General features: G+C 44.9%; 1 protein-coding gene across 1 annotated transcript; it reads left to right on the plus strand.

The window, feature by feature from the left end:
* Positions 1–1,086: 1,086 nt before the first annotated feature.
* On the plus strand, positions 1,087–21,134 carry Matn3 (matrilin 3). The gene is made up of 8 exons (NM_001395570.1): positions 1,087–1,364; positions 5,678–6,244; positions 9,076–9,201; positions 12,111–12,236; positions 13,968–14,093; positions 16,191–16,316; positions 18,344–18,454; positions 20,171–21,134. The coding sequence occupies exons 1-8, from the start codon at positions 1,157–1,159 to the stop codon at positions 20,224–20,226; spliced, it is 1,446 nt and encodes a 481-aa protein (NP_001382499.1). The 5' UTR covers positions 1,087–1,156; the 3' UTR covers positions 20,227–21,134.
* The last annotated feature ends 536 nt before the right edge of the window (positions 21,135–21,670 follow it).

The raw sequence follows: 21,670 nt of genomic DNA on the forward strand, positions 1-21,670 counted from the left end.
ACCTTTCCACGTGGAAACAAAAAAACAAAAACAAACAAACAAAAAACCCAAACCTTTCTCCCCAACACTACTTTGGTCATGGTGTTTCATCGCAGTCATGGTAACCCTAACTAAGGCATGCAGATACCATCTTCTGTGTATCCACTCACACAAAGAGGCGCCAGGTTACTTCTGCCTCTTAACTGTGCTATAATCTGTAGGAGACATGATTGTAGGACGACCACGTGGGTGGATGGTAGAAAGGCAACAGTCAGGGCAGAGAGACCAGTTTCTTGAGACTCATTGATGCTCATTGATGCTCATTTCTGTGGTTGAAAATCCAGCTCAGCTCTCCTCCCCGCTGTCAGAAGTCTTCCTACCCACTCCACTCAGGCCACCTTTCTAACCCATCACTTCCCCTTAACGGTACACTATCCGAGCATCTTCTCACAGGACCCCTGAGCAGTTTCCAGCCTTGTGCTGCTGCCCGTTGGTCATTCTTCCAGAGAGGAAGTGGATGTTCTTCCAGCAAATCGGAGGCTCTCTGGGGGAAGCGTATGTTTGATTTACTATTCCTGGTACTATAAGTTTAAATGTTTATGAATATTTAAAACTGGGCTGAAAGCATCCTATTCATGACGCTAGAATCTGTGAGGCCTATCCTTAAAAAAAAAATTAACAGCAAGTTTTCTTGGTCATGAAAGGTGTGTTGTGTGATGCTCTTATGCTCAGCTTACCTGCAGCTGAGTGAGTGGGTACAGAACTCCAGGTTTGTCAAGTAAAACCCGGGGGTGGGGGTGGGGTTGGCACAGATCTGGGCCGCATGAGAAGGTAGAGCAGGAGTCCCCCTACCCCAGCCTGGTTTTACAAGAAGGCAATCGTCCAGGAGGCACCCAGCCGAGCCCACCGGACTAGGCGGGCAGTGACCACCGTGCCGCTGGCCGCCTAGTCCCAGACATTCCGCTCCTGCCACTGGAATGCACAGACAGGGCTTCTTGTTGGCCTTTGGCGGCTCCTGGTCTCTGGTGGCATGGCCTTCCAGTGGGCGGGGTGGGGCGGAGCCTCAGAAGCGGGACCTTTAAATTGGTCGCGGACGTGCGATCCCACGCCCGCGACCGACCCTTAGTACTCTAGTCACCTCGTGGCTCACAGACCCCGGCAGGTCGTCAAGCCCATCATGTTGTTCTCAGCCCTCTTACGCAACCTCCCGGGACTTCTGCTGCTGCTCTGGCCGCTGTTACTCCTGCCGCCCCCGGCTGCTCCTGGACGTTTGACCCGCGCGAGTGTCCGCCGACTGGGGACAAGAGTCCCCGGGGGCAGCCCTGGGCATTTCTCTGCTCGGGCTACTTCCACCCGCGCGCCATATTCCGGGGTCCGTGGCTCAGGTACAGTGGGGCGGGTGGGGGACTTCTCCGCCAGAGAATGTGCCTCAGCTCTGGCTGGAGGAGGGAAGAGGGGCCGGGGCCCAGGAACGCAGCATGGCTTTATCCCAGTCTCAGGCAGGCAGGGTGCTGGAGAAGCATCCTTTTCCCTGCAGTCCTGCTCAGAAACTGAGGGGCGGACAGCGCAGAGAAGGGAGTAGGGCCAGGGTGTAAGGTCATGAGCATGACATGATAGCATCTGGTATCCGGAACTTGTAATTTGGGGAGGGGGCGTCACACACTTATAGGAGTGCCAGCCAGGGAATGGGGGCTCCCAGCTTTATCTTACCTTGATCTTTTGGTTAAGGAGAACAAACTTTTCCTGGCACTGAGGTTACAGTGAAAGAACATAGTGAAAGAACCCAGAAAGTCAGCATCAGATCCCCTGAGTGAAACTCGGAACCCCCAGAGTCAAGCAAGGGCTCCAGCCACTGTACAGCTTGCCAAACTTTCTGTACTACTTACAGGAGGTCTATTTCGCATTTACCATGTGTGCCTTTTTCTCCTAATAAGAAAGGGTCTAGAGGAGATCCACGATCTGGAAGACAGACTAGGAAGGCAAACCAAGATGTCATTTAGGTTCCCAGGGAGGGTCCTGTTCTATACCTATATCATGCTTTACTCTGTTCTGCCCCAGACCTGATACTCTGCTTATGCAGACGGGGCCCCTACACTCCAAACTATACTCTGTCGATACCCAAAGAATCAGGTAGGTCTGATCTTTGATGAACAACTCCCCCCTGGCTGCTTGAGCAGAACAAATCTACAGAGCCTAGAGAAGCTGATAAGCCCCTGTCATGACCCCTCATGAGACATACAGGGACCCCACTCCCCCGCCCACCAAGGCTTAACATAGTGAAAGAACCCAGAAAGTCAGCATCAGATCCCCTGAGTGAAACTCGGAACCCCCAGAGTCAAGCAAGGGCTCCAGCCACTGTACAGCTTGCCAAACTTTCTGTACTACTTACAGGAGGTTGTCTCTTCCTTACCCTTAGATCCAGCTCCAGTCTGTCTGGTCTTGGTTTGAGAGCGGCTATAGCAAATCATATTTGAGGTGACCAGGCTCATCTGGCCAGCGATGCTGTCTGGCTGATTTGCATGGTCTGTCTCCTCCTGGGATCTGCGGGCCATGCCGAGAATCAGCTCAGGAAACTCTCCATCATACCTGATTTGATTGAAACCCAAGATTTAAAATGACAAGAGCATTGGCACCTAGATGGGAGCAAGCGGGACCCATGCAGGTTAAGTTAACTGCTGGCGTTAGGCCCACAAGCCCACTTTCTCCTGAGAAGCAAACTGCTGATCTTGGGACTGAGATTAGAGAAGAGTGTGCACCTTTGCAGAGGGAGTAGGGATGAGGAAAGAGCTTGCATGGTCATGGAATGGATTCTCGCCACCCCGGCCGAGATTCCTGTATTGCTTTTCTATTCCTTGTAAAACAAATGATGACGGAATTTGGTGGCTTAAATCTATGTAGAGTATTATCTTACGGCTCTGTCGATTGGAGGCTGATGCTATTCTTGCTGGGCTGCTATCAAGGTGTTGGCAGGGCTTCATCGCTGCCCTTTTGGGAGGGAGGCACCAGAGAGAAGTACTGCCAGCCTTTTAGGTTTCTTAGGTGCTACTGTGGTCCTTGACTCCACCTTGTCTTCTCTCTTCAGAAGGAGCAACACCAGTTTGAGCCCATCTCACATCTTGCTCACTTGGACCGTTCTTCTGCTTACCTCTTCCACTTTTAGGGGCCTTGGTCATTCTCTTGAATCCATCTGAAAAAAATCTAGGCCAACTTCCCCGTCAAAAGCCCTCCGTTCACAGCTGCAGTCTTTCGCTAGTTCAGCAGCATTGGTGCAAGGCGGGGGCAGGAATTATTCTGCCTATCCCATCTCAGAGCTTCCTCCCCCAAATAGAGGATGTATTGGGAAAACCAAACAGAGAAGGATAGAATCAGGCATGTCGGGTGGGTAGGGACCTCACTTGGGGGTTAGCGTAAGCGCTGAGTTACAACGCTTACACCGTGATGCTTTTTCTTTCCACTCCAACCATGCTAAAATGCACAGACCTATGTCCAGGTAAGCTTTTCTTTTTTTTTTTTTCCTTTTTTTTTTCGGGGCTGGGGATCGAAAAGGACCTTGCGCTTCCTAGGCAAGCGCTCTACCACTGAGCCAAATCCCCAACCCCCCAGGTAAGCTTTTCTACACCAGTCCTTTTCCTCGCTCTTGATCCCTGGAAATCTTGAAGGAAATTGTGGAGTCGTTTTCAAAAGTGATTTGTAATTCCTCTTGACTTAACCAAATACATGACATATACGGCATCTTCTGGGTGGTGGCTCAAAATCAACACACGAACGTTGGCTGGGCACATGAAATAATGTTGTTTTTTTTTTTTTTTTTTTTTTTTTGTGGTGGAAAACTTTGCCTCAGTGGGAGCCACTGCTGGGTACTGGAAAAGCCTTGGGGTTTGGAGACAGGAGTCATGGAGGCCAGGCTTACACTACTGCTTTTCAGGGTTTGCTTCTCCTAAACCTCTACTAAGTGCGAATAATTGCCTAGTTTTAGGATCCTGTGTCAGCATGCTGGGATCCCTACAGTGCCTTTCAGAGGAAGGTGGTACTGTATTAATGCAGTCCATCCAGCAGACAAGGTAAAAGAAATTAAATCTCTGCTTTTTGAAAACAAAATTTGAAGGCTGTGTGTGGCGGCACATGCCTTTAACCTTGGGAAGTAGAGATAGGAGGACAGTGAGCTCAAGGACATCCTTGGCTACATATGTGAGTTAGAGGCTAACCTGGGCTACAGGAGGTCCTGTCTCAGAAGAAATAAAAATCAAGCTCATAGATAGACCTATGTATGGATAAATAACTGAAGGGCTGGGATGTACCTCCGTGGTAGAATACTTGCCTAGGGGACACAAGATTCTGGGCTCCATTCAAGCCCTCAGAATGAAACATCAACAGCAAATAACACCAAGCAATGACGGAGGGAAATAATCCTTGTCCCTGACAAAGCCTTTCCTCTCAGAAATGCGTTCACTTGTTTTTCTGAGAGTACTTCACTCTATATCCTAAACTTGTTTCCCTCCTCTGTAGCCTCCTAAGTACTCCTACAGCCAGTGCAACCGTTCTCGGCTAAGAATTTGTTTTGGATCTACCTACCGACCGGGGCCAATAGCATCAGTCTGTCAGTTTACTAGGAAAGAAGGAGTCCTGACAGACACCTCCCAAGGATCCCACTTTTACCTAGGGCTATGGTGTGTGTGTGTGTGTGTGTGTGTGTGTGTGTGTGTGTGTGTGTGTGTGTGTGTACTTGCATTCCTGTGTGAAAGCAGAGAATGGCTTGAAAAAAAGAGATGTGGTAACTGGTACCTAGTGCTGACAGTGAACTCAGTCCGGTTGGTTGAGAGAGGGCTGTGCAAATCAGGTTGGAGGAGGCAGTAAAGACAGAGAGAGCAAGAGCGAGAGCGAGAGTGTGTGTGAGAGAGAGAGAGAGGGAGAGGGAGAGAGAGAGAGAGCAAGAGAGAGAGGGAGAGGGAGAGAGAGAGAGCAAGAGAGAGAGAGGGAGAGGGAGAGAGAGAAGGAGAGAAGGAGAGAGGAAGAGGGAGAGACGGAGAGAGAGCAAGAGAGGAGAGAGAGAGAGGGAGAGGGAGAGAGAGAGCAAGAGAGAGAGGAAGAGAGAGAGAGGAAGAGAAAGAGAGGGAGAGAGAGAGAGAATAAATGGCTATGAGCATGTGGAGACGCAAGATGCCTTTATGTAGAAAGAAGAGAGCTTTGAAGCTGATGATTCCTCTTTTCTGCTATTGTGACAGAGATGTAGACAAGTGACAAGGGAAAAAAGGCAAAGAGAAGTGGCCGGGAGAGGTCAGAGGGAATTAGGAGAGGTACCAGGTCATGGACTCTGCTCCTTAAAACAAGATATGCTCCCAAAGACTGACATGTAGTACATGCGTGTTAGATGAAGTATGTTAGGTGACCCCATTATCTCAGCCAAGTGCCAAGGTAGGCCTGGGGTCCCTTCAGTACCAGAACTTGCAAAGACTCTTGGGAACAGATCTTTAAATGGTGGGATAAGTCTTCAAGCAAAATGTTGGGAAGGCTTAAAGCCTGGGTGTGTTTAACAGCAGAGGTAGGATGACCTCCAGGAAGGAAGCAGGCAATGTTACCGCTGGGATCAGGGGATGCTCCTGGGTCTGGGTTCCCAGAATCCCAAAATTCTCTGGGAGTGAGGACTGTCACATTTCTGATCATGATTAGCCTCTTGTGTTCTCTCTACCCTTCTTTGCAGGTGTTTGCAAGAGCAGGCCTTTGGACTTGGTCTTTATCATCGACAGTTCTCGTAGCGTCCGGCCTCTGGAATTCACCAAGGTGAAGACCTTTGTCTCCCGCATCATTGACACTCTGGACATCGGGGCCACAGACACGAGGGTGGCTGTGGTGAACTATGCCAGCACCGTGAAGATAGAGTTCCAGCTCAACACCTATTCAAATAAGCAGGCCCTGAAACAGGCTGTGGCACGGATCACACCCTTGTCAACCGGCACCATGTCAGGGCTAGCTATCCAGACAGCAATGGAAGAAGCCTTCACCGTGGAGGCTGGAGCTCGGGGGCCCACATCTAACATCCCAAAGGTAGCTATTATCGTGACAGATGGGAGGCCCCAGGACCAGGTGAATGAGGTGGCTGCCCGAGCCCGGGCATCTGGCATTGAGCTGTACGCTGTGGGTGTGGACCGGGCAGATATGGAGTCCCTCAAGATGATGGCTAGCAAGCCCCTGGAAGATCACGTCTTCTATGTGGAGACCTATGGGGTCATTGAGAAGCTCTCGGCTAGATTCCAGGAAACCTTTTGTGGTAAGCTGGCAAGTCTTAGCTTCCAACTAGCAAGGAAGTTATAGTTCATATTTTGTGTGACTGGAAACTTTTTTTAAAGATTTATCTTTGATTATGTATATATGTGCACATGAGTGTGGGTACTGGATGAGGTCAGTGACCTTAAATCCTCAATGCAGCTGGAGTTGTATCCAGTCGTGGAGCCACCCCAGATGGGCACTGAGAACCAAAGTTGGGCCTTCTGCAAGAGAAGTATGTGCTCATGAGGCAATGTTCCAGCCCCCTGAAAGAAGAAGTTTATTCATTTTTGGGGGGGTGAGGGTAGAAATTTTCTGGAAGAATGATACACATGCAATGCTTTTCTGGTGCTTTTTTCTAAACCACCAAGCTAAACACATAGTGTTGGTTTAGAAGTACAAGGCTGTACTATATGTAACTTGGTTTGCTCATAAAACCTTCATGTTTGCGTTAGACATAGTAAGTTCTGGAAATAACCAGAATCAACAATCCTGCCGCTCCCCAATGGGGTCAGAAATAAAACCCAAACCCCAAACACCTAAACCCAAAACATGTCCCCTGTCCCTCCCCCTTCTCCACCATTAACAGTCCTCCCCTCTCCTCCAAATGTTTCTTTTAGCTTTACTTTACATCTTCAGACTTAACAGCACCTCACTGTTCCCCTGCAGAAGCTGGAGCGGCATCTGCCCTGCGAGGATCACGGGGCTCTGTCCCAATGCCTCTGGCCATGTGCATTTAATTAATAACACCCATTTTCAGATTCAACTCCTTCCCTGATTATTCTTCTGTGGGATAATTGGATCAGAGACCAGAAGAGTTGGGGTTTCTGATTCACTTAAGAGACACAAGAAACAAATTAAAAAACAAATCATCCTGTTAATCTTCTAATCTTTTCTTTCGGAAGGTGTTTGAATAGGAACATGCTAATTTTATTAGAGTTTTTTTCTTCCATGAATTAATCAGATGCAACAATATGGATCTATTCAGTGTTGGAACACTCCCCCCCCACCCCCCAATCAGGATGCGATCTGGGAGTGGTAGTAATACTTGAGAGAAGTTCAAGGCCGGCCCCAGCTACATCCTGAATTCAAGGCCAGCCTTGGCTACATGAGACCTTGCCATAAAAAAGAAAAAGCAAAAAGAAAGCTATAAAAACTTTAAAAAAGGGGCTGGGGATTTAGCTCAGTGGTAGAGCACTTACCTAGGAAGCGCAAGGCCCTGGGTTCGGTCCCCAGCTCCGAAAAAAAGAACCAAAAAAAAAAAAACTTAAAAAAAAATAGAATTATGGTTTGTGGAAGTCATTTTTTTAAAGAAGTTTGAAAGCCTCTGTAGAATTGTTGAATCCCTAAAAGCCTAGATGGTTCCTGCCACACGCATTCTGTGTCTATTCATATTGACCACCACATACAAAGTAAGGGTAGCTCCTCCCAGCCTCTGGTACCTATGGAGTTGGTGGAGAGGCATGCCAGTGAGCCAGGAACTGCAGTTGTGAATGTCAATGGGACTTTCTATCTAAACTAATGTGGAGCCCAGAATCATCGATTGGTCAGGAAATGGGAGATGAAGCCTTGGCCTCATCTCTGCCTGACCTGGCCAGAATCTCCCTGTCTTCCGTGTCCCGGGACACTAGGCCTTCACAAACACCATTGGCTATGATGGCATCTACTTGGCATTCATTAGGTTCTGGAAAGAAAGTGGCTTTCTTTCTTTTTCCCAGAAAATCCCCTCAAGCTGTGGGTGAGAGCTGTTCCGACAGGACTCTGGTCTGTGGCTAAGTTAGGTCTTAAAGTTAGCAGCTGGGGGTGGGCTCAGAAGCCGTAAAGAAATAGTGGTGAGTGGCGATCTTTTCCCCCTCTTACAAAAGACCTACTTGTTCTGGGGGCGGGGAGGAATGTCTTCTCTGGAAAAAGAAACGACTGAGGGGCAGCTTGTTGTAGTCAACGGCTGGAAAGATCACTCCACAAAAAGGCACTCCTTGGGAAAATATTAGCCTTGTCCTATTGCCAAAGGCACTGGAGGCTGGGTTACCTGCCGCGGGAGCGCTAGCCTCCTCTAACAGGCCTCAATTTTGTCGAAATGACTAAATTCATTGATTCGTCTTTTAAAACACGTCACTGGGTGTGGGAGGGGGGCATTCCAATGAAATATAAATGTGTCCTGGAGCAAAAGGATGGAGACATGATCTGGCTGACATCATCTCACGCTTTTCTTTTTAGCTCTTTGTATTTACGGTTCCGATCCATCATCTCTGAAGCTACTGAGAACCCAAGGAGATAACTGGGCTTTAGACTCATGCTGGGCAATGCACTAGGAGGATGTTAGCGGATGGCCTCACACAATTTGCACGCCCAAGCATGGCTCACTCGTCCAAGTGTGAGTCAGGTCCCACAGCAGCTAGGCATGCTTGTCTTCCAATTCCCTTCAGGCACAGAATGTGGACCTGTTGCCACCAGTTTCAGTTACAGCGGGCCCACTAGCTCACAGAACTCTCGACAGTACAGTATTATTCTCCTTGACTCCTAGGGTCGAGAGGCAAGAATACGGTTTTTCTGGATACACAATTCAACCAAATAAAACATCATGCTGCCTGACCCATGGAAATGTTTGATTCTAGCAGCTCCAAACTCAGAATTACCCTTTGAGAGATGGTACAGCAAGATCTACAGTTCTAAATTTGCAGCATCTCAAGTCAAATATCTAATAAACTTTTAGAAAAAATAGTGAAGTCAAGATGGCATCAGAAAGAAATCTGGAGGGCAGTGTTTTGGAACTAGAGGAAATGTCTAAAATGGCTCTTGGGCATCGATGTCACTACTGTGCTTTTCTTTGCCCAGCTCTGGACCAGTGCATGCTTGGCACACACCAGTGTCAGCACGTGTGCGTCAGCGATGGTGATGGCAGGCATCACTGCGAATGTAGCCAAGGGTATACCTTGAACGCTGATGGGAAAACGTGTTCAGGTGAGGCTTCCTCAGGGGACCGCGGTTGAGTGGGAGTTATTTGATGCCTCTTCTCCAGGAGTAGGGTTTCCCTTAGGCTTCTCCAGGGGTGAGTTTTCTCTTAGGCTCTGACCTCATTTCCCTGGGTGCCTTCTAGCTGGTTTGCCCCAGTTTAGCAGCCTTGATAGAGACCATGAGAAGAAAGTGAGAACCCACGCAGGGTAGCTTAGCATAGACCTTGATACTATTCCTAAAAAAAAAAAAAATTAGAGCCGAGTAGCGTTGGAGCACATCTTTGACTCTAGCACGCAGGGGCAGGGTGCAGGGATCAGGGGGCAGGAGGCAGGGGGCAGGAAGCAGGAGGCAGGAGGCAGGGGCAGAGGCAGGTAGATATCTGTGAGTTCGAGGCTAGTCTGGTCAACAGAGGGAGTTCTGGGGCAGCCAGGCTACAGAGAGACCCTGTCTTGAAAAAACAATAAAATAAAATAAAAATAAATTTAAACTACATGCACACGTCTGTGTGTGGGGCTGTGCACATGAGTGCAGGTGTCTGAGGAGCCTAGAGGTGTCAGAGGTTGCCCTTCAGGTGGAGTTACATGTGCTAAATCACTGCATGTGCTAGGAACAGAAATCAGATGCCCTGCAAAGGTGGTGTGTCCCCATAAACACTGAGCTGTCTCTTCGGCCTCTTCTTAAAATCATTATTTTAGGTTAGTATATAAATAGGTCTTATCATGGCATCTTCGTATGCACGTGTCATTGTCTTTGTTCTCATTTTCTCTCCCTGCTGCCTTCCTCTGGGTCCTCTTCTGCCTTAGTTGGTCCACACCCCCTTCTCCCCTTTGACACCCGTCTGCTTCCCGTGACTTGTATTATCCTCTATTTCTCACCCCCTTACAGTCTTTTCCTTTTCTTTTAGGAACTCCTTTCTGGCTCTGTGATGTACGAACACACATATACAAGCAACACACACATATCCACTTTTAAATCTATGTTCTCATATGAGACAAAACATGCAGCATCTTTATGAGTCTGTTTTTTTCTCTCTTGATTCAAATAGTGATTTCTAGTTGCATCCATTTTCCTGAAAAAAATAATCATGGTTTCAGTTTTCTTTACATTTCCATAAGATGCTGTTGTGTGTCTGTATCCCATTTTCTTCATTCATTCATTTCCTTATTCATTCATTTGCTGGTGGACACTGAGGCTGGTTCCATTTCCTGTCTTCTGTGAGTAGTGTAGCTGAAAACACAGATGTGCAAGGACCTCTGTGCTATGTTGACTTAAGGGCCTTACTAGTGTGCTTTCTTTGTTACTGTTTTTTTTTAATTATTTTAAAAAGGTTATTTATTTATTTTATGTGTATGAATACACTGTAGCTGTCTTCAGACACGCTAGAAGAGGGCCCCAGATCACATTACAGATGGTTGTGAGCCACCATGTGGTTGCTGAGAATTAAACTCAGGACCTCTGGAAGAGCAGTCAGTGTTCTTCACCACCCGGCCATCTCTCCAGACACCTTTGTTATTGTTCTTAAAGGAAAACATTAATAAAAGGGGAGGTAAGAAGGAAGGGCTACAAAGCTCTTTATTTTTAAAATATATGTTAGTTCATAAGTTTATATAAGTGGTACCCACCCACACATATGCACACACATCATGTTCCTGCAGTGTCTGCAGGAACCAGAAGAGGGCCCTGGATCCACTGGTACTGGAGTTACAGTCAGTATGAGCTGCCATGTGGATGCTGGGAATCAACTTGGGTCCTTTGGAAGCACAGCCAGTGTTCTTAACCAGTGAGCAAACGCTCCAGCTCCAGGATCCCGAACTCTCCATCCTTTTCGAATATTTGATATTTTCCTGGACTTTATTTCATTAGATATGAGCATTCCAGTTTATTTGTATGTCCATACACACTCATAGATATACGGAGGGAAATACTCTGTTCACTGGTATTTAAACACCACACAGAGTCAACAAAGAGTAGAGATTAGATTTTTTTTCTTTTTAGATTTTTTTCTCTTTAATCCTAGGAGAGTTTTTGTGAGGGAGAAATCGGGTCATTTAGGTCAAACTGCTAATTTTAAGATAAGGAGGCTGAGATGTCAAGAAGGGAAGAGACATATATATCAATGTTAGGATCCAAAAATCCAAAACCACCCAAGCAGTCGCCAGAGTCCAGCAAAGCAAGATCTTTATTTGCAATGATCAGAAATAACTGACTGTCAGTGACAGCAGCACAGACTCGGGCGTTGACTGCATCCTCAAATGGTCGTCTTAGTAAGTATTTAACCAGATGACAAAAGTTATTGTACTCTAGCTGCTAATGATCGATTGGGGCCGTAGTACAGATTCAGGAGCTGAACTGCCACCTGGAGCCAGAATGTTACAGACTTTTTAAGCCTGAAATCTACAAACATCTATGCCAAGTTATCCCACCAATCAGGATTTAGGGGTAGGGGACTTCCTTAGGAATGTGTCTTCGTGGTTCACTTATTCTGTTCCCATTGGTTGGGTTATTCAGCTGTGGTGGGGCAACTTGCCTAGCAGGAAGCCGGCTACCCACGGAAGTCTTGCTTTATTGACCCCTATTCAAGATGGACGTTCTATTCAAAATGGCTTCAGTTTGGTTCCTTTTTATATCAGTGGGTCTGTTGGTGAAAGAATAAGACCAGAAAGTAGGATCTAAATTCCATCAGTACCCTTTCCTGTCTGTCTGTCTGTCTGTCTGTCTGTCTGTGTGTGTGTGTGTGTGTGTGTATGAGAGAGAGAGGGTGGGAGGGAGGGAGGGAGGGGGAGAGAGAGAGAGAGAGAGAGAGAGAGAGAGAGAGAGAGAGAGAGAGAGAGAGAGAGGGAGAGGGAGGATGTGACTGGTGTGAATTTGTTTACCTCCTTGTGTTCATCTCATGTGCTATGCTCATCTTTTGACAGCCATTGATAAGTGTGCCCTCAACACTCATGGATGTGAACAGATCTGTGTCAACGACAGAAATGGTTCTTACCACTGCGAGTGCTATGAAGGGTACACATTGAATGCAGACAGGAAAACATGTGCAGGTGAGTGGGCTGTGTACTCGTTCAACTGCCAACCTACCCCCGGTTGAAGAGAAGCCTACACCTGGGAATTTGGGGTCCATTTTCTACTTTTGCCACCCTAGGATTTTCTGTTTCTTTCTTTTTTTGTCTTTGTTTGCTTTTTTCTTGTTTTTGTTTGTTTTGTGTGTAGCCCTGGTTGTCCTGGAACTCTCTCTGTAGACCAGGGTAGCCAGGAACTCAGAGATCTGCCTGCCTCTGCCTCCCAAGTGCTGGAATTCAAGGCATGTACCACCTCTGCCCAGCTGGATTTCCTGCGTCTAAGTTCTGTTTGAAAATCAGAAACAGGGATGTGCACCTACTGTGTGTGTAAAGGTGTGGCTCGTTTCTATTTCCTACAGACAGGGTAGTAAGTTAGCATCAAATAACATCCTACAAAATACTTATTGCTCACAAAGGCAAGCAGTGATGGCGCGTGGAGGGAGGCAGATCATAAACTCAAAGTTATCCCAGCTAAATCAGGAGCTCAAGGCCAGCATGGGCAATAGGAAACTTGGACTCAGAAACCTAAGACAACACAGACACAGACACAGACACAGACACAGACACACAGACACACAGACACACACACACACAGGGGAGGGAGGAAAGGAGAGAGAGAGAGAGAAAGAGAGAGAGAGAGAGAGAGAGAGAGAGAGAGAGAGAGAGAGAGAGAGAGAAAATACAAAAAGTAACTTTGTAGTGGGGAACCTGGTGGACACCTTGGCCATGTAACAAGAGATCAGTGATACCATCACTAGAGACAAACTCACTAACAGTACCACATGAAGTGGCAGCACGCCTGGTCTATTCTTAGGCACTTGGGAGGCAGAGGCAGGAGGGTCACTATAAATTCTAGGTCGTCCTGGGCTATAGATGAGACTCAATCTCAATCTTCCCTCACCCAAATAGTTTAAAATATGTCAGTTCAAATCTTTCCCCTTCTTTCTGGGTGTGGTGATACATGCCTGTAATCCCAGCATTCACGGCTGAGGAGGACTTCATGCCAGTCTTGGCCACATAGTAAGACCTTGTCTCAAAACAACCCCAAACATACACCTCTACTGTATATCTGTATGTATGCATGTACATATGTATGTATGAATGTACATATGTATGCATGTATGTATGCATGCATGTATATATGCATGTACATACATATGTATGTATATAGATCTACTCATCTGCCTACCTAGCTCTCCTCTACTCTTCTGTCTCTCACAGGGAAGTGCATTGAAGAAAGAGTTGGGTCTCAGGTGCTCCCTAAATTAGTTGGTCTCCTTGGGGCTCTTGTACCTCATTTATGAAATGTAAGAGTGTTAAAATAGAAATTCTCTGAGATCTAATTCCCTTGTTTCCCTGGATCTAGTGTAGTTAGCTGCATAATTAGCTGGTTTATTTCTGGGTTGTAATAAGTGCTGTAAACCTAAGAGGAATGCATTAAGTATTTATGAGATGCTTAGGTTATAAAAAACTCAACAGTGATGATCTGGAAAGAAGAACCAAGTATAACGGCCACGAATAATTACCATGTGTGAAGGATTTTATTAAGTCTGCTAACTTCTAGTTAGAGCAAATAATGCTGACAGCTCTGTCTAGCCTCCGGCCAGTTTCCCCTCATCTATTTCTGCTCCTGAGCATGTTTCTATCTACGGGTAATAAAAGACTCTTTGACTTCTAATTTTAAATTTTCACTCTCGGACCTTCGTCTGTCAGCTCAGGACAAATGCGCCTTGGGTACACACGGTTGCCAGCACATCTGTGTGAATGACGGAGCCGGGTCCCATCACTGTGAATGCTTTGAAGGCTACACTCTGAATGCAGATAAGAAGACATGTTCAGGTAAAGTCCATTCAACAAATCCTCTCCTACCTGACTTTTTCCACGGTGGTGAAATCAACCTGCTGATTTGGTGTGGAGGTGGGAGGGGGGGACTTAAAGATTCAGGCTCAGACATTGGTCCAGCTTACTCGTCGAAGGCACTCCCTGCTTAGTGAGCTCACTGGCTTTTACATACATAGATCACTTCAGAAAATTACTGGGAAATAGGTAAGGAATGGGGACCATGAGAAGAGCTGACTATCTGTGGAGGTCCCTATCCAGGAAAATTTTTATAGCTGTGAATACTGGGGACTTTATAGGCACATAGAGGAAGTCAGCTGTGTAGTAACCATTTGGTGTGATAGGTTGAACGGATCTGTCTCCAGTTAAAACTTGGCCTGGGGCCTTTTCTGTAGTGTTGATCTTCAAGCTGGGCTCCTCAGCAAAGGAGACTTTGTGAAGGCTTCACTTAGACCCACACAGACCTTCCAGGGTGTTGGAAGCGGCACATTCTTGACCGTTCCTAGCTGATCAGTCTTCAGTGACTCAGAGCCTTGTGACTTGGTTAATGAGCCCCTGCCAAGACCATTAATCCTCATTAATTTGATTTAAGCTCACTGGCAGAACAGGGCGGCATTTATACACATGGACGCTTTCCCTTTGGACAGGCGTTCCTTGCTCTCGGGTGCTGCTTGGTTTGGCATGCCAGCATCTTCGGGTTCTCTCCATCCTCTCTTCTTCCTTGGGGAACTAGACATGGTGGGATCGTGTCAAGATAAATGGAGGGAAATGGGGGAAATGGCACATTATTGGATCCTTTTTTTTTTTTTTTTTTTTTGGAGACAGAGTCTCCTGCAGCCTAGGCTGGCTAGGAACTCGCTGTGTTTCAGTTAGCCTCAGCATGCAGTAACTGCAAGTGCTGGGGTTGCAGGCATGTACCACCAAGCCTGGCTTTCTCCCTCGTTAAGGAATGAGATCATGCTTCTAACCCCAGCCAGTCCAGAGACTGAGGCAGCAGACCGGTGATCACTGAAAGACCTTGAACGTGTTCAGCACTTCCCCTCTTCTAAGGACAGTCTGGGTCTCCCAAGAGCCTTTCTGAATTCACTAAGGTTTTTTTTCACTTGTCCTAGGCCATTCGGACATAGGACTGGTGGGGTGCTCTCCTCTGTTTGCTTGGGCAGACTGTCTACATCTCTGAATGCTATTTATGGGATAAAATTACTCTACTATTTAATTGAATATATCGCCATTAATCTTACTATTATTTCTTTCTCTGAGAAAGAGAGAGAGAGAGAGAGAGAGAGAGAGAGAGAGAGAGAGAGAGAGAGCATGAGTGTCATCAATGCTTTCTGTCCCCCATTATAATTATCAGTGATTGGCTTTTGAGCAATATAGTCCGTGTGTGTGTGTGTGTGTGTGTGTGTGTGTGTGTGTGTGTGTGTGTGTGTGTGTAGCCACACCGAACTTAGTTCCACACACAGTGATGTTACTCTGTTACAAAATGCCTCACCAAAAGAAGGAAGGAAGGAAGGAAGGAAGGAAGGAAGGAAGGAAGGCTTTATTCTGTTCACAGTTGGAGGGTTAGAGTCCATAATAACAAGGGAGTCAGAGCAGTGGGAAACTGAGGCAGCTGTTCTCATTAGAAACATAGTCAGGAAGCAGAGACAAGTACCGGTGCTCAGTGAGCATTCTTTTCAATTCAGTTCTGAAGCCCAGTGCCTGGAATGGTGTCATCAACAATATAGTGACCTAGGTGATTGTCTAGGTTCTGTCAAGATGGCTATCAAGGTTAACCACCACAGACTTCCTAATCGATTATTCGTGGTGATTGGCACTTTCAAAAGTGCCTGTGGTAAGCTCTGTACTGCCAAGCCTCAGTACCATGGGAAGTTCCCTCAGACAGCTGCAGGAACACCATGGGGGAAGAACCAATCAGGCAACAGACCAGGAAAGGAAGCCACACTTTGCCCTGGAACCCAGGGCTCTGGGTGACTACTGAAGGCTTCGTTCTCAGTGCTGGCTGGGTCCAGCAAAGCTTGGTATTCCAGACATGTGTGTTTAGTGTTCTATTGAACTAATGGGTAAATATTTTCTTTCCTGCATGGTGTGGGTCAGTCCGAGACAAGTGTGCTCTGGGGACTCATGGCTGCCAGCACATCTGTGTGAGCGATGGAGCAGTGTCCTACCACTGTGACTGTTTCCCTGGCTATACCTTGAATGATGACAAGAAGACATGTTCAGGTGACAACTGACCCTTTAAGCAGATTTTTTTTCCAATGGGAAAATCTAGGAGGAAGCTGCTTTTTTTTTAAAATTTATATTGAGTTATTGTCTTGCTCTGCTACATGGTCTGCTTTCTGTAATTTGATCTGATTCTCTTCTCTCATTTTTTATTTCTAATTAATGTCTCTAAGTCTGGTTTATTTTTGCTATTATGATAAGATATGCATAGCATTCAATCTATTTTTTTCCTGTTTTCAAAGGTACAGTTCTGTGGCAACAGTTACCACTGTCCTCTCTGGGATATTTTCACCCTTCCCTTCTAAAGTTCTGAACTCATGGGACAGTGACTGATGTTTTCCACTCCCCCCTGGGACATGTCAGTTTCCCACAAAATGGCTATTGGGGCTTAGATCAATTTAGGGAGTACTGCCACTTTAACAGTCTTCAGTGTACCCAATACTATTGGGTGGGTGCTTTCCCATTTGTTTAAGTCTTCTTTAATTTTTCCAATGATGTTTTGTAATTTTCAGTGTACAAGTTATATACTTAAAATATTCCTAAGTGTTTTATTCCTTTATTAATATTATTGTGAATGGCTCTCTCTCCCTTTCTCTCTCTCAACATTCTTTTTTGTTATACCCCTGCTCTATAACTTCCTAAGGGGTGTTTTAATAAGAATATCCGATTGAGCACATGGCTTAGTGTTTATTAAGCAAGAGCACAGGACTAGTTACCTGTTTTACACTCTGTACAGAGATGGTCGGCAAGTGGCTAATGTTTGGTCACCAGTGTCTAGCCAGGATCAGTAGTTTAAGGCTAGCTTGGTCACTCTGCTTCAAAAACTGAACAGGGCCTGGGAGGATGGCTGTAGGTAAAGTGAGGAGGATTCAGATCCCCAGCACCCACTACAGAGTCAGGAGTGTGGAGGAGCATGTCTGCAATCCCTGGGCTGGGAGACTGAGATAAATTTCTGTGAGCTTGATGGCCAATCAGTGAGCTCCAGGTTTAGTCAGAGCATCTCTCTCAAAATATAAAGTGACAGCAACATAAGAAGATAACCGATGACTGTGTATGCATGGGTACACACACACACACACACACACACACACACAGACACACACACAGACATACATACATACACAAACAAATACACACACAAATACACATATACATACATATACACACATACATACACATACGTACACAAATACATACACAGACATATACACACATGCACATACATGTACACACATACACACAGACACACATAGACACATATACACACATGCACATACATATATACACATAGTGGGTTATCTAGATTAGCTATCAATATAGTTCTGAATTTTTAGCTTCAAAGTATGTAAGGGTAAAAGTTATACTTCTTGATTCAAATCATTCAATAGAATAACAATCATTTGTAGGAAATCACCAGGAGCATAGGAAGAACTGTCACTGTCTTCTCTTTGTCTGTGGCTTGTGCCTACACCAGTGGCTTCCAACTTTCCTAATGCTGAGACCCTTTAATATAGTTCCTTATGTTGTGGTGACCCCCCAACTATAAAATTATTTCATCGCTATGTCATGATTGTAACTTTATTACTGTTATGAATTGTGATGTAATTATCTGATCCCCAAGGGGTCAGAAACCACAGTTTGAGAACCCCTGCCCTATAGAGGCCACCTTTAAAAGTTTTATGTAGTAGCTGGTTTCTGTCAATGACAAAAGCACAGAGAAAGACAATGGGCTCTCAAATAACTGCCACCCAGTTTTGACAAAAACATTTCCCCAGTGTTTCCTAATCAAGTTTTCTGGAAAATCAACATTAATTAGCATTATTTCCTATTTGCTTTATGTGTTTTTTACCTCCTGAAAAGAATGTATTTTCATAAGTGGCAATGTTGAAGTGAATTGTAGATTTCATGGTTTGCTGTCATTCCTTTGTTTTTGCCTCTTATGCTGGGCGGGAGTTTTACACCCCAGCCCCCAACTTTGCTGTAATCCCTTGTAGCTGTAACATCTTGTGTATTGTCGTTGTCTTCAGACATTGAAGAAGTCCGAAGCCTCATTTCTATAGAAGATGCCTGCAGCTGTGGGGCCACACTGGCATTCCAGGAGAAGGTCAGCTCCCATCTCCAGAAGCTGAACACTAAACATATCCTTTCCAGAGGGTTTTCTTCCTCCTTTCATTCCTCAACTCACCCCCTCCTATCTTCCTCCCTCCCCTTTCTCCTTCACCCCCCTCCCCTTCTCCCTCCCTCCCCCTTTCTCCTTTGCCTCCCCCTTCCCTTCCTCCTCTTCTTTTGTTTTTTGAGATAGGGTCTCATGTAGTCAAGGCTAGCCTCAAACTTGCTAAGCAGATGAGAATGACCTGGAACTTCTGGTCCACCTATCTCCCTCTCTCTATGGCTGGGATTACGGGTGTGTGCACCCATGCTGGGTTTTATGAGGTCCTGGGGATGAAACCGAGGGCTTCATGCTGACTAAGCAGGCACTCCACCAACTATGCTACAACCCAGACCCTGTTGTCTCTTAAAAATTTATTTGTAAGTTTCAATTTCTGATTGATATACTAATTGAACAGCAATAAACAAAATGCCATGGCCGTGGCTTCTAGAAGTCAACCTAGATACTACAACTGGGGCAAACATTTCAGGATATTCTACTAGCAAGAATCTCATTCCTTGCTGGACGTTCAGCAAGGCGATGCATTTGAAAAGAATTCAGAGTTCTTTCTCAATGGCATGATAGACCATTTTTACTCACACAACGTTTAAATGTAAAATCTATATATTTCTTTCCCTAGTGCTTTTTAGTGTCAATTTATGTGCCCAACCGAGCTCTTGCATAACAGAGCAATTAAACTATCATTCCTTAGAGCATTTTTCTTTTTCTTTTTAAATTTAAATTTTATTTCATGTGCATTGGTGTCTTGCCTGCGTGTACATCTGCATGAGGGTACCAGATCTCCTGGAACTCGAGTTAGAGTAAGTTGTGAGCCACCATATGAGTGCTGGGCATTGAACCAGACTCTTCTGGAAGAGCAGCCAGTACTCTTAACTGCTGAGCCATTTTTCCAACCCATTTAAGAGTAACTCTCAGCTCAAAAATCTTCCTATGTCCAGAATTAAAAAAAATCAGCAGGTCTATGGGATGTTGTACCTCAGACGACACATGGTTATACAATTTATCAAGCCAAGATATCAAGAAAGGGCTTCAAAATGGAGCATGACACTCTCAGATAGGTTCAAAGTCAGCGTTCGGAGAACTAGCTGTGGACAAAGGCTTTGCCTCAGCATAGCTCAGGTTAACAACTCTGTTCCTATATACCTCAGAGGAATGGAATTCAGGCTGGGGCCAGTGTGACCTAGGAGTGTTCAGACTTTGAAGGCGGGTGCAGGCAGCCTGAAGGAATCTGCTTCCAGAACTTTCACATGCCCAGCATGGGGTTAGCTGGCATTCGCTTTTCCTGTGTAGTACAGCCCTTCTCACCACATGAGGAAGAAATACTTTCTTCCTTCACCTACTGAAGTCTATTTCCTCCAAAACTAAAATCTCCAGAGGGGTCAAACCAAGGGAGAGTTCTATAATTCCTTTAATCAAGACTTCATAAGCATTGCTCCCTATGGAGAGATGTTGTTCCAATTAAATTTTTGATGAGGGAAAAAGAAAAGAAAAAAGAAAAAGGAAAGACCTCTGCAGGAGTGTAATTTCATGATTAATTTTTGAATTTTGAGTAGGCTTTGGATGAGAAAATAGTTTTGTTCACTTATAGTGGGATACAGTTTTCTTTTGTGTTGAAGCTTTTGAGGGTGCACTTTTGTTTTTCAATGTGTGAGATGGAATCACTTTGGCCTTAACATCTAGCCACTTGACAACATTTTGAAGAAGTTGCAAGTAACTGAATATGGACAACTACATCGTTAAACTGTGCAAAATTCTCGCCTGGAAGGTGGAGTGCTTGACACGCACGATTCTCATTCTCTTGTATACATTATCTGATGCTCCTGCTAATAATTTGCCATTATAAATGCTTGACATTATTTGGTCAATATAAGGGTTTTCTGGAGAACTAGTATCATTTCCTAAGGAGATAAATGTGCAGACCCTTACTGAAAAGCAAGCTTTAATGTCTCATAGTTATGACTGTGAAATCATTAATAAGATGAAAAGTGAAAAGTTTAATGTTTTCTTATCTACTCATTGAGCCATCTAAGTTTTAATTGTTTATATTAGTGAGATAATCTTATTCATAAAACTTTAGGTCTATTTTCTCTTTTATAATATGAACCAGCCTTATTATCAAGAGTGCAAATTTTATGAAAAATTCACACATACGAAGATAAAATAATTAAACAGAGAATTTAGAATTGTTTAAATTCTTTTGTTGGAATATTATTAAAGCTACAATCAAGGAATTATAACACATGTACCTAAAAATAATTTACACAGACTAAGTGGATGTTACGTGATACTTTTAATTCATCAACGACATAGAAACAAACAACTAAAGAGTACTGGCTATGAACTTATGGTGCTAAGATTTTTGCCAATGGAAAAAAAATTTGAATTCTATCATTTTGTTTTAGCATGTAATGTAATTGGTGAAATTACATAATTATAAAATTAGTACAAGCAACAAGGTATAATATTATCTTTTAAAGAATGTCTGTAATAAGACTAATTTTTTCACTCAAAATATAATGAATACATGTATTTTTTAAGTGCAGCTGAGAACTTTTGGAATGGAACAATTCTTTAAATTTTGTGCTACTTGATCTGTGTATGTTTGTATTGTTTTTAACATAATAAAAGTTCCTATCTTTCTACATTAATGCCATGGCTAATGTATTGATGAGTCTTGTTATTTTTTCTATTAAGCATATTATGCTGAACGGAATTAATAACTTTTGGATATGTAACAGTTGGAAAACTGAATGAACTAAATGGTGATACTCTTTCAGTAATTTAATCTCACGCTGTTGAGGCTTAAAATCTTGGTCAGTTCCAGGTAAATGGAAAGGAAGTTCCTAAATAAAACCAGTGGGGGGTAAAACGTAATTACAGATGTGCGTGTGTGCCTGAGCATGAGTGTTTGTGCACGTGTGTGTTTAGGGCTGTATGGGTGCATGTGTGCTACAGCACATATGGATGTGTGAGGACGGTTTGTTGGAGGTGGTTCTTTCCCTCCACCGTCTGTGCTCCAGTGATCCAGCTTGGTCATCGGGCTTGGAGGCCGATGCCTTTGCCTGCTGAGCCGACTTGCCAGTCCCTCTCTGCGACATTTGGAGAGATATGTATAATGTTCATATAACTTTGATCATGTCTACCTCTACTTCCTGTTTCAACTCCTGGTTTTGCCTTCTGCCCT

Source organism: Rattus norvegicus, chromosome 6 (genome assembly GCF_036323735.1).
Source record: "Rattus norvegicus strain BN/NHsdMcwi chromosome 6, GRCr8, whole genome shotgun sequence".
NCBI lineage: Eukaryota > Metazoa > Chordata > Mammalia > Rodentia > Muridae > Rattus > Rattus norvegicus.